This window comes from Corvus brachyrhynchos, unplaced genomic scaffold, assembly GCF_000691975.1.
Source record: "Corvus brachyrhynchos isolate BGI_N302 unplaced genomic scaffold, ASM69197v1 scaffold239, whole genome shotgun sequence".
Lineage (NCBI taxonomy): Eukaryota > Metazoa > Chordata > Aves > Passeriformes > Corvidae > Corvus > Corvus brachyrhynchos.
In genome coordinates this window covers 1,239,536-1,251,987 of record NW_008246057.1, presented here as the reverse complement: position 1 = coordinate 1,251,987, position 12,452 = coordinate 1,239,536, and the positions used below count along the sequence as shown (strand labels likewise).

General features: G+C 43.0%; 1 protein-coding gene across 10 annotated transcripts in view; it reads right to left on the bottom strand.

Moving 5' to 3' along the window:
* Positions 1–9,518: 9,518 nt before the first annotated feature.
* MAGI2 (membrane associated guanylate kinase, WW and PDZ domain containing 2) overlaps positions 9,519–12,452 on the bottom strand; it is a 720,301-nt gene continuing 717,367 nt past the window's right edge. For 8 of the 10 annotated variants that reach the window (XM_017745908.1, XM_008642498.2, XM_017745910.1 and 5 more), the window contains one exon: positions 9,519–12,452. This exon is cut by the window's right edge and continues 1 nt beyond it. In XM_017745908.1, coding sequence (XP_017601397.1) covers positions 11,715–12,452 — 738 coding nt within the window. In that variant the 3' untranslated portion in view covers positions 9,519–11,714. The other 2 variants (XM_017745914.1, XM_017745916.1) reach the window with 1 other exon arrangement.

Below are 12,452 nucleotides of genomic sequence, written 5' to 3'. Positions count from 1 at the left end.
GAAAGAAGGGACCTGTGATGAGCCCCCCAGGAATTGCACTCTGAGGGAAACTGTGTGCATGGTCTGTTAGATACACACATCTCTCTCTTACAGCTCTACACCAAACCCTGAGCTGTGCTCTCCAGACATTGAATGCACTTCACAGTGAAAAGCAGTATCATCTCTTCGGAAGGGGACACAGTATCTGCCATGCAAATGTGAACTTTGGAAAGAGAGACTGTAAGTTACCAACATGACACCTTTGCAAACACATTAGTAATTACCTGCTAGTTAGATGCACTGTGAAAAATTCATTCTTATAAACCTGTGACACCCACAGTTACTCACTTTTGTGTTACTTTCTGAGCACTGCATGTTTGTTCTGGGGCCGCAGCAGGCAGTGGCTGTGCAAGCAGCGCAGGCAGGGCAATAACAGGCACTGGGATTTTTGGTCTCAGCAGGACTCCCTGGGTAGAAAGGCTCCAGTTCTCAGAAGGGCCTGCTCACCTACCTTGTTAGTGCTGGTAGCAATTCTCTAGGTTGTCCCAGACTGGCAGAGCTGCAGCTCAGCCCTCTCCTGACTGCCCGTGGGGCTGAGTCTCTGCCCCAGCTGTGGGTGCTTGAGTGGAGATGTTCCACACAGATAACAAATAACTCCAGCTGAACCCTCAGGGTTTACCTGCTTAAATCCTTCATGCAGACTGATCCTATAGATATACTATGGACATGCCTCAAATTAAAGGCATCTGGGAGTATTTTAGTAGGCATTTAACTATCCTGACTTCAGAAATGGAGGTGCTGGACATGACTTGGAGTTAGTGACCCTGCACACTTTTTCCAGTCAGTGGAAATATTTAGATGCTTCTGCAGAATAATTAATTCATTCTTAAAGGTGTCAGACAAGTATTTTTCTGAAAGTGCCCATTGGTGTCCTTTGCAAAAAGCCTGGAATGAGGAACAGTAATGTAGATATCTAAACTTGGATGAGATGTATCCTGCTCTGTATCCCATTAGTCTCTGGAACAGGAACTGAACTTGGGACACTAAAATGCAGCTTTCTAACCATTGGGCTACTGGGTACTCTCTGTCTCATTTGCTCTATATTGTACAAATGTTTACAGGGACTGATGACTTGCCTTTAATCCATAATGACCAGTTGTGCCTCTGAGCACTGCAGCAGCATCGAATCATGGAGGAAGAAAGCTGGAGCAGAGAGCACGTGCACACACACACACATTGCTCTTAAAAGCCTGATTTTGTCTACCCAGTGACACAGTAAAAGGTAACCTCCTAGAGGTGGCTGCTTGAGCTGCAGTGGCAGAATGAGACAATGGGAAACCCCAGGGCAGAGCTCGTTCTCTCCTGGAGGCGATGGAGGAACCGCTGCAGATGTGCAGCAATGCTGCTCATGTTAAGACAGGAAGGAAGATGGTGTTGGAGCAATTGTTTTCTCTCTTTGACCCTTGATCCTGGTCTGGAAGGGTCCACAACTGCCTTTTGTACCCCCTTGCTGCCTGTTTTTGCACTGTCACCCTATGCAGGGTATTCACGTTATGTTTTTAGCTGTGCCTTAAAACAGGTTCTTCCCAGCTTTTGGGACCACTAATTGGTAATTTGTGCTTTGTGTTTGTCACCTTGGGATCCTGGTGTCATCCTGTTCCTTAACACATCATTTGGGATATTTGTGCTTTCAGAGCTCCTTGCTATATAATATAGTCTTATCCATTGATTACCAATTCCCAGTATTGATTAAGGCTACATGTCCTTAGAGTTTTTGACAGTGACACAACATTTGTCATGCTAGAAGTAATAAGAAACCCCAAAAAAGTTTGTTTCAAAGGGGAAAACTAATTTAAAAGACATTGCATAATGAACTCACAGAGAAGGTTTATTCTTGAGAAGATGTCTCCAGCTGGTGTTAAGCTGACCAGACATCTTGTGGATACCAGCCTGGGGAGGATATTTCCTCTCTGCCAAAGACTTGAAGTTTGACTGTTTTTTTAATTAATTGATATTCTCATCCTACTTTTATAAGTTTATGTAGTTCTAGTTTTCTTTACTTTTTTTGGATTATATTGATGGTGTTACTTAAGCTGTAGGTCAGTCCATGTAACTGTGTTGCGGTGATTTGAGTTCTTATGACTTGGTAGTTTCTCCTGTGTCCATTTTGTTCTGTGTTTTCATGCCCTGATTCCATTAGACATCGTAAAATATCTGGTAGTTCCCTAAGGTCACATACATGGTAATTTGAAATATTTCTTTAAATGGTGCAATATTAGCCAATGGTAAGAATTCTGTGACTATGTATATTATTTATGACTTAGAGAATAAATTTTTTTCTTTTGAAGTATTTTGGTTTTTATTATGCTGGTGAATGACCTTTCTACTGGAAGACCTTATTAAAAAATATGCTGCTTGCATTTTTTCCTAATGCTTTTTGCTAAAGTTCAGAAGATCAGCACTGGGTTGCAGAGTCTATTTTCTCTTGCCTAAAAATAACTCTGTATACAGAGTAGTAGAGTGTTAGCAGGGCCATGCCTGCATGGCTGGCATACCCTGCATGCCAAGGAGCATGCTCCCATGGGCAGCAAACCTGCAGTGGGCTGGAGAGGCCATGAAGATCACAGGTCCAAGCTGCCCTTTCCCAGCAGTGAGGCTGCACGGAGGTGTCAGCCCAGTGGCAGAGCTGCCGGATTCTCTCTGCTCTGGCCACGTGTCTGTGCAGGCGTGCCCTGTGTTCCAGGGCACTGAGCAAAGGCAGCAGCAGCCCACTCGGGCTGACTTTATCCCCCTTCACCCCAGGGCAGCTCCCTCCACTCCTGTATCCTATAAAAGCTGTCCCTGGACAGCTTTTTGACATACAAAGGCAAGAAAAGGGAGTAAGAGATGCTATTAAATGAATGGGTCATTTCATGCTTTGTATTTCACATGCTACAACTGCCTTTTTGCTTTTTAATCTATTACTTCAATGCAGTCTTTTATAAAGAAACATGTAATAGTTCCTTACTGTCCCTCAGGCTATGCTGGCTGAGGTTTCCTGTGCTTAGTAGCTTGATGTGAGAGTAATTGTTGCTGTTGTATAGCAACAGCTCATACTACCCTGCTTTGACTCGTGGGGCCCATTTGTTCCACCTGAGCCTGCAATTTTTACACGGCCAGTCCTGGATCAGTGGTCCCCAATCACTTTTCTGTGATGGCCAGGTCACCAGGAAACAACCCAGACCAGGATGGGGAAAATCAGCATCTGATTCTGCAGGGAAGTTTGCCCCAGGCCAGCCTTGGGCTGGCAGAAACAGAACTGCTGTGCACATTGTTTACTGTGTCCTCCTGCTGTGAGGGAAATGCCTGAAATGAATGGGGAAATTAGGGGGAATTTGTCATTATGTTGGTCCATCTTTTATTCCATTTGGACTTCATCAGCTGCATAAGCAATGGGGATTGCCAGGCCCTGCACATCAGAGCAAGGATACGTGAGTGGGAAGGTCTGACAACAAGTAGAGAGCTCTGGTGGTATCGCCTCCAGTCACCTTGTCACCTCCACTCCCATTGCTGGGGTGCTCGCTGCTGCTAATGAAGCCTGGGGATGCTGGGGCTGATAAGTGGGGCTGAAATATGAATAATTTCCATGTAATTTGCAAAACACTTTAACAACCGGTTTTAAAAACACTAGCTATCAAACCTTCTGAATTTATTCCAGAGCCATTGAATCTGGGACAGAGCTGCTAATCAAAGAACATAATGGACCTATAAAACTATGAGGTAGAGACCTAGTTGTTAACCTCAGGGGACTGAAGGTATGGAGGGGATCAATTTGGGCTGCACTTGAAATTTGTATGCCAGTATGAAAAATGTTCAGTATAAAGAGAGCAGCATGAGAGATGAGAGCAGGGAATTGGGCAGAGGCTGCTTGAGGTGTGTTCCCACAGGGACTGAGGCTGCTGATCCTCCAGAGCTGCTTCATGACCAGAGCCTGGGGCTGTGGTCTTTCAGTTTTGTCAGACTTCAGATAAGACGTAGGCTTATCTTGCATTGGGATGTGAAGTCAGTGCAGAAACATTGCTGGAGCTGCCCTCTTTCAGGAAGAGTGCCTCACTATAAATTACTATGGAAAAGGAATAAGCAGCAAGGTTAAGGGGCTGGTGCACCCCAAAACAGAGTTTCAGAATAAACTGCCATGGTTAGGGAAAGGGCTTTTTCTCTTGACACGAGTGTTAGTTGTTGGGAGGTGTCACAACGCAGGGCTTAATGCCACATGCCCAAGGATGCAGAGCTGTTTGTGCAGCTCCACAGCCAGAGCTGTGAGCCCTTCTCAGCTGGATGTCACACAGGATGGGTCTCTATGTTTCTGGGGGCAGGGGGAATGCTGTGGTGCTGGTGTGTAAGTCAGATGGGAAGGTGTCTCCAAAAGGCTTTGTGACCTCCTGCAGCTGCCGTGGCACTGTGACACTGGGGTGCATTTCTGCCAGGAACCAACCTGAAAAGCTGGGTGGTACCAGGGATATAGGAGACAGGAGTCATTCAGGAGGAGGCACATGCTGGCATTCATCTTCCCTGGAGTGGTATAAAAGAGTAATCAATTAGTATTGTTTGTGATGTTCCAGGGTTGAGAGGTACTCTGAAATATTCTGTACTAACACATTGCAGGGCTCCGTGTTGCCTGCTGGGCTTATTTTTTAAAAACTTCTGGCGTGAATGAAGTGCTAATTGGAATAGGAGTTTCATACATGGTGAGCTTTCTGGACTATGCTGGGAAAGGTCTGATTTTCATCCTGACTTAAATAGGTACTTAAATATAGCTTTTTGTACTTGCTGGTTTAGAGACAGGATGAAAAATCTTCTGGTTTATGAACTGCAACTATTTTAAGTGCTTTAGTTAAAACTCTTGGCATAGTTTTGAATCCCTTTGGGAAAGTACTAACACCAAAATTCTTTAATTCCATATATATGCATGAATAGAAACTTCAGAGCTGTGGGCAGCCCTGCTGCTTGGTGGTGGCAGGAGAGTTTTGGACGGGTTGGGATGCCTGTTGTTGTTCACTACTTTTGAGCAAAGGGCATTCCAGGAAGAAAGTCTACATTTCTTTTAGACTGTTAGTGAAGAAGTGTAAATAAACAGGTGGCTTCAGTGACAACAATGGCCCCAATTTACTGGGAGGGGAAGGATAGAAGGATGCCAGTGTCCTGGTCTCACTCCTGCTGTAGCTGAGCATTTGTGGTTCCTCAGAACCTTTCTTCCTGCTTACAGCTGTACTGGGGCTCTCACCATAGGTTTCTGTTTGGCTTTTATATTTTAGTTGCTTCTTCCACTGCTTTCACATCTACAACATCTTTGGGTGGACAAGAGGTCCACTGGTGCTATGCAGCACTACTGGGGCACAGAGATAAAGGGAAGTATCCCAGGGGTTGAATTCTCAACCTTCCTATGTCACAGTGAAGTAATTGCTGCTGCCAGCCCACCATGGCAGTGCCAGCCCACTGCTGAGGCTGCTCTGTATGGCTGCAGCCTCTGGAGAAACTGGGGATTACTCTGACAGAGTTTCTGGAGAAACTCTGTCGGAGGAGCCCATGGACACCCTGGAGTTGCCTCTGGAGGGCAGGGGACAATGTGCTCTCCTCTCCTTAGCAGCAGCCAAGGCATTTTACTTAAATAAATTAATTCTCTTCAGAAGTGTAATCACTAAATAATCTTTGTTGCTGTCCCCAAGACTTGCAGTGCTTTGTTGCAGCATTTGTCATGTTTGATAGGTTCTTTTTCAGTTTTTTAAGCTTGAAGAAGTTGAAAATAGAGCAGGTCAGCAGGTGGCCACATCACATAAAGTCTCATCACTCCTCTTTCTCCCTCACCATTTCTTGCTTATTTATTATTTTTTTCAGTTTAAATGTCTTTACAATTAGAGCAATTGATCTGTGGATGAACAATAGCTTTCTGTTTTAGCCTGTATTCCTATGTGTTTTGGTTTTTTTCCTGAGAGGGGCAGCCATCCAACTCAGACATGGGTATTTGAGCAGCTCCTGAGTGGGAATGAAAGATGGTGCTCCAGGCCCCTGTGTGTGTGAGTGGGAGTGGGTCTTTGTGCACTGGTGTGCCCCCAACTGTTTAAAAGAGATATATTTGTACCTTGTAAGCAAAACTCTCCTTATCGATTAATTGAACTGGCAGTGTGACTTATTGCCATAGAGGCACTAAGGACAGGAAGGGTAGAACATAATTTTTAGATTGGCTATAATTCAGAGATATTGCTTATGCTACTATGTCTTGACAAGATATTAAAAAAAAAAAATTGCTCTAAGCTGAGGTGCCAGCTATGGAGATAAATGTGTGATCATATAATTGCTGTTAGAAATACTGAGAAAAATATTCCAAACCCTCAAGGCTGGACTGAGTATCTGTGCCCTGGCTCCAGGAGGGTGGTGGCTATGCAGAGCCTACAGGTATTTATTTGGGTGGTGGGGAGGGGCTGTTACTCCAAGGGAGAGGACAGCCCTTAGTGCTGAGCAAGGGACCAGTGAGGGGCTTGGGGCACTGGTGAGTCCTGGCCGAAGCACAGCTGTTTCTGTCCAGATCATGCACTGGATTTCCCTTTGGGAGTGATGGCTAATCAAAGTCACTCACTGTTTGGATGACAGCTGTGAAGGTAAAGGTGTTTGGTTCTGAGAGTCCACTTCTCTGGGCCTCTCCACTGACAGACGGTGAAAGAGCCTTGGGAGTCCTGGAGTCTGATAGCTGTGGAGGGTGGGAGCCCTGCGGGACACAGCCATGGAAATTCTCTCCCAGCCCCTAATTAGTCAGGAGAGTAGGCTGCCTGCCATGCTTGTGTGGCCTTTTAAGCAGCAGTTAGAGAAAATATCCCAGGCTTCTAGAGGACAAAAGAGGGAAAGGACTCTTTTGGAGAGTTATGTGAAGTCAATCCCTAATGGGATCAGACATCCCTGGGCAAGTCCAAAGCCTTCTGTAGCTTTGAGCTCCATGGCAGTGTAACAAGAAACTTTTCCACTTCACAGCGAAGCTTCCTTCCAAGCAAGGAGAAACATGGAGGGTGACATCCTCATTCACTGAGGTGTGCTCTTCCACTTTTGCCTCTGCAGATCTGGCCCCAGGTTTCTGTGGCAGCAGTGACGTACAAAAAGAGCATAGTGGCTAAGACAGAAATGTGCCTGCAGCTTTGCCTGTCCTTGCCTTTGTAAAATGAATTTGGAGACTTCCAGTAGAGTATGTTGCATCCACAAAACCTGGCCTGAATGCTTGAATCATTATCAGTACAGACATTTAGCAATGAAGATAAAACATTATTTGTACTTGCAAAAGTAGTTACTGGCTGCATGTAGAGTTAGTATGTCTAATAAGTAACCACTGGTGGTTTGTGGAGGACAAGGCAGTTGATTTGGGCTTCAGTGCAAGGTGCTGGATATGTCTTTATGTTTATATGACACCAGGAGAGGGTTAATGACTTGATGTGTAACTGGTCATGACACCTCTTAGGAGAGGTATCTCATGTTGAGCTGCTGATACACATCAGGTAGAGGTTGAGAGACGCCAGACAGTGACAGAGGACCAAAAGAATGAGGGTAAAAGAGGAAGAAAAGTTCTGAGGGACAGAAGGAGAAAATGGAGAATGGAGGATTTGATTTACTGAATGGCAGCAGCACTTACCTCAGAGGTAGGATTAAGAACGAGCAGTGGGAGCTGAGGAGGAAGAGAAGAGATTCACAACGAATCTGGTGCTACTGAGAGCACATGGGATGTAGAGGGGGCTAAGCATGTTTGTGTGTAGAAGACATGGCACAAATCAGATGGAGTCTCATCTTTGATGGGGATGGGAAGCTTTTGACACCGAGACAACTAAGAGTGGCTGTCAGCACATTCAGATGAAAAGTGTCAGGTAAGAAATGTGTCCATGTTTGAACTTCTTCACCAATTCCTAGCAGGCAGTTATCCGCTCTGGGCTAAATTGTTGGCAGTCTAGTCACAGAGGCCATGGAATAGGTGGATAGATGGGTTACAAATGTCCCTCCTGTTTAGGGGAGCACAGTGTAGTGAAACCAGTGCAACCTATGCTCTGTTGTAACTAAACAAAGAATGCTGTCTGTCCAGCAGCTTTCTGGAAGAAAAGATGACATCTTTGGTGAGATCTTGTGGGAGTTATTAAATTTCCTGTCTTTTTTGTTAAATCTGTTTGAAGGCGTGCTCTTCCAGGCTCTGCAGGTTGTGTGAATGGCCTAAGGCAGAGAAGTACCTGGAGATGGAGCAAGCTCCAGAGCCCACATTTGCCACTGGCTAGGAAAAGGGCTGCACTGACATCTGTCTGTGGTGTTTTTGTCAAAACTCCTGCCCAAATGTGCATTGGTGATCACAGGCTGGCAGGCTTACTTACACTGTTGGACTGCAGTTTGGAGCAGATATCTGCATCAAAGAAGGCATCTATTTCCTTGTATGTTGCACAGGTATGAAAAGAGATATTAAAAGGTGTCATAATAACAGCATTGCAATGGAAATGCTCTACTACTATGTTTAAAAGAGAAAGGACATGTTATTAACAGAAAAAGTTAGACTGGATGAAGCTATATGGCTTTAGTACACTGCCCTGCGATACCTCTGCATCTGAACCAGGCACACATCCAGATTTCCAGCCAAGAAAATAGTGGCTATTTAAACAGCAGCAAATTATTCTTGAGAATTAAAGATGCTTCATATTTTCTATGTGTTTATTGTAATGCAAAATGATGTTATTAGTTTAGCTGGTAGAAATTTTCTATGTGGAACATTAATCTGAAAAACAAGGCTCTGAAGAAGTTGACTCAGGCTGTATGAAGACAAATTATTATTTTTTGAAGAAAATTATATTTTAAGGAAACAGGAAATATTTATTTTTAGAAATGCCATATTTGTGTGAAAAATATTACTAGTTTTCCAGGCAGACATCTTACAGTGTCTACAGTCTATAAACTGATGATTTATTTTGTCTAACTGGAGATAAGGAGCATTTAATGAGGGGTGGATTTGGTCCCAAAAGAGGCTGGCTGGTTACTAATATTTTTACACCCTTACACACCTTATGTTTTTTGAGACATTATTTCTGTAAAATAAATTGAAAATGCAATTATGCCCCCTTCACACAGCTTGCCAACAAAACCTTTTTAGGGCTAGTTAGAACTGCCTGATTTCTGAGGTAAATATGGTTTATGCTCAGATTAATTCCGTATATATGGTGTACTCTCAGAAGTTATCTCTCACTGCTGGGAGTCTGGCCACCCTGGCCCTGTGTCTGCTGGGACTGGAAGGAGAATAAGGGTTTAGGCTTCTCCACCAAGGAAGAGATTTTTCTGTGTCTGTGTTGTCTCATAAGCCTTAACTTGCCGTTATGGAATTTGTTTGGTCACCTACATGTTTATTCATAAATTGGAGTAAGAAATTAAAATGGTCTATTCCCTTTTTTATAAGGCAGCATCTAATTAATTCTGCTCATATGCAAGAAAATGATTGTTTCTCAGGGTAACTGAAGCCTATTACTCAAAATTAACACCAACTATATACAATTGAAAAAAATGAAAGATTTTTGGATATATATTTTATTTGACAGTGGTTTAGAATATCATACAGTAAACAAGATTTCTGTAAAAGTTAATTTATCCATAGTGGTGCGTTTCATAAAAATAGTTGCTCACTTACAGCCTTTCTGTGACTATTAATACATGGAATTATATTTATAGAGATAGAGCTGTACAAGGTAAATTCACAGCTAACACTACACAGAAATATTATTTGGAATGGGGTTTAGATGATGTGCTGTCTTCACAGGTTATCGATTACAGCCGCATAAAGCAATTACTGCACAAGGAGTAGCTGTGAACTGTGCAAATTAGAGTTTATGCAAGCATAATCTCAACTGTTTTTCAGGTTTCATTGTTTGCTTTCTTTATACATAAAAATAAGATACTGGGACGTGCATCTACACTACAGAAGCATTGTCCAAAATCAGATTCAATAAATTAATGGCAAATTATATTGGATTCTAGTTCAGGGGATAAAGATTTTTTTTTCCATTAAATAAGAGTTTTATAAACAGCTACATGGACTTGTGCTTTTTTAGAAATTATAAATGGATTTTTCTTTCTAAAAAAAAAAATGTTTGAAAGCTGCAAAATCCTTGACTTGAGGCTTTTCAAATAATTGGACAGGAAGAAACATGTCTATAAATTTTGCAGTCCAGTGCAATGTTTGAGACATACAGTAATGTGCTAATTTCTTGGAACAAAGCCAATCTCAATCTAATTTTTCAGCAGAGCATATGAGGAACTAAGATTGCTAGTGAACAGTAATTTTTAAATACGAATTTTTGACAGTACTTAGCTTTATGGATTTTTTTTTAAATTACCAATGTATTATTGCCCAGGATTTTGTTTTAATTTTGACAGACGAATAAGCATATGCACACTAACACAGACACACACACATCTTTTTGAAACAAGATAATGACTGATTGACTGAACTCGGAGTTATTTCCTGTGAAGGCAGACTGGAATGTTTACCTGGCACTTAAGGCTTGAAATTCAAAACAGACAAGCAAGAAAGATAAAAACAAAAAGAAAAAAAAATGGAGATAGGGAAAAAATGGTAAAATGGAAACAATTTTAAAAATTGAAAGATGTTGAATTTACTGAATGAGGACACTGACAACTGTATTTCAGAAACCAGTCTAATTATTGTTGACGTGTGCCTGAAAGGCACCTGCTCTGCCAAACTGAGGGGATGAGAGGTGAGAGTGTCCTAAGTAAATGCAGATGGGTATGAAACATAGCACTGTTGATAAGTGACGCTATCATCTTCTTCAGGAAGGAAAGGCCTTTCCTTAAGGAAACTGCAGCTTTTTCTCTGTAGCACTCTTCCCTTCATTGCAAGGGCCTTGCAGATGTCTGGGGTTTGAGCCTGACCAATTGGTTTGTGTGCTACCTCGCAGGACTTGGGGAACCTGTAATAAATCACTTTTGAGAATAATTTGCAAATACAACTCCACCCTAACTCCTTTCCAATGTACAGAAACATGGTTTGTTCACAAAAATGGCAGTAGAAATGGTATCACAGAAACTAATCCACTGGATTCCCCACTCCTCCCGTAGCGCCCAGCGAACTATGCTACAGGGTACCACGTGGACTATCCCAAAGCATTAACAGTGGAGACGTGTCATGGGTGTACAGTTCTGAACGATGCTTTAAAGAAACCCTTTAACCCCTGTCTAGATATGTCGAGAACAACTTATTTACAACATTTTAGCTCCATGAAAAGATCCTCTCTCGGTTTCAGCTTGCTCCGTGCAGTTTTATTTAAGGCGATGTTCCAGTTTGTGATTGCTCTAACTTGTTCCAGTTTCTTGATATAAAGTCTGAATGAAATCCAAGTCCTTCATGCAGTGGGAAAAAAATGCTAAAGCTACACTGCACTATCCTTCTCTGATGTACTGTCCTTCATATTGTTTTGGTTTCTTCCATAGCTGCCAAAGTCCCTAAAATGGAACTGGGACTTTAGGGTCGATTTTAAATCTCTGTGTTGACTATATGCTTTTGAACTTATTAGATACTGTGCACATTGTCATGGAATTACACACTAATGTTTTCATTCCTCAATGCTTTGTGTATATGTGTGATAGTTAAAATAAATTAAAACAAACCAATGTGAGACAAAAACTGAGAAGAATGTTCTGCATCAGTTTGAGACAGTTAGAGGGCAACAGTCCCTTGCTTATCTGCTCATGGCAGAAGTACCAGACTTCAGGACGCTAGGTAGCTTATCTGAGCCAGGGATTTTCCACGGCCCTGGAGAGACCGTTGCCTTTCGAACTGTGGTGTTGGTGCTGCGAGTGCTAATGGAGTGGAGATGTCCCTTCCTGGGGAACTCGCTGGGTTTCCCATCAGGGTCCCTCTGGCTGTGGTCCATATCACTTCCAGGCGAGCTGCAGCGGTTGCTACTGTATGTCTTGGTAGCTCCTGTATCGATCTTGACACGGTCAGGTGCTGCAGCTGCCTTCTTCTCACTGGTGTTTGTGGATCTGTGATCTTCTTTTTTGCTAAGAGATCCTCCTCTCTTGCTTTCTGGCTTCCTCAGCCTCCCAAACTGTTCATCACTGGTTCCAGCACACACGTGCTCTCTTGTGCCAGCCTCGATCATAACGCTGTGTCCCACCACTTTGCTTTCTGAGGTGGGCCTGCCACCATCAGTGGTCTTATTTTTGCCTTCTGAATATCCTTTCCAAGAAGCCTCTTCATGCTTTGACCTGTCTACCTTTTTAGGACTTGCTGACCTTTCTCTTTGTTCTCCTAACCTTTTCTTTTTGTGACCGTTCACCGAAAGCTCCTTTGGTTTCCTTACATCGTGTTCCCTCTTGATATCCCATGTTGGCTCTGGGCTTATCTGGTGAGAAGGGTCAGAGGGTGGGGCTATGTGTGATGAAGATAATGGTGAGATTATGTCGTCGAGGGA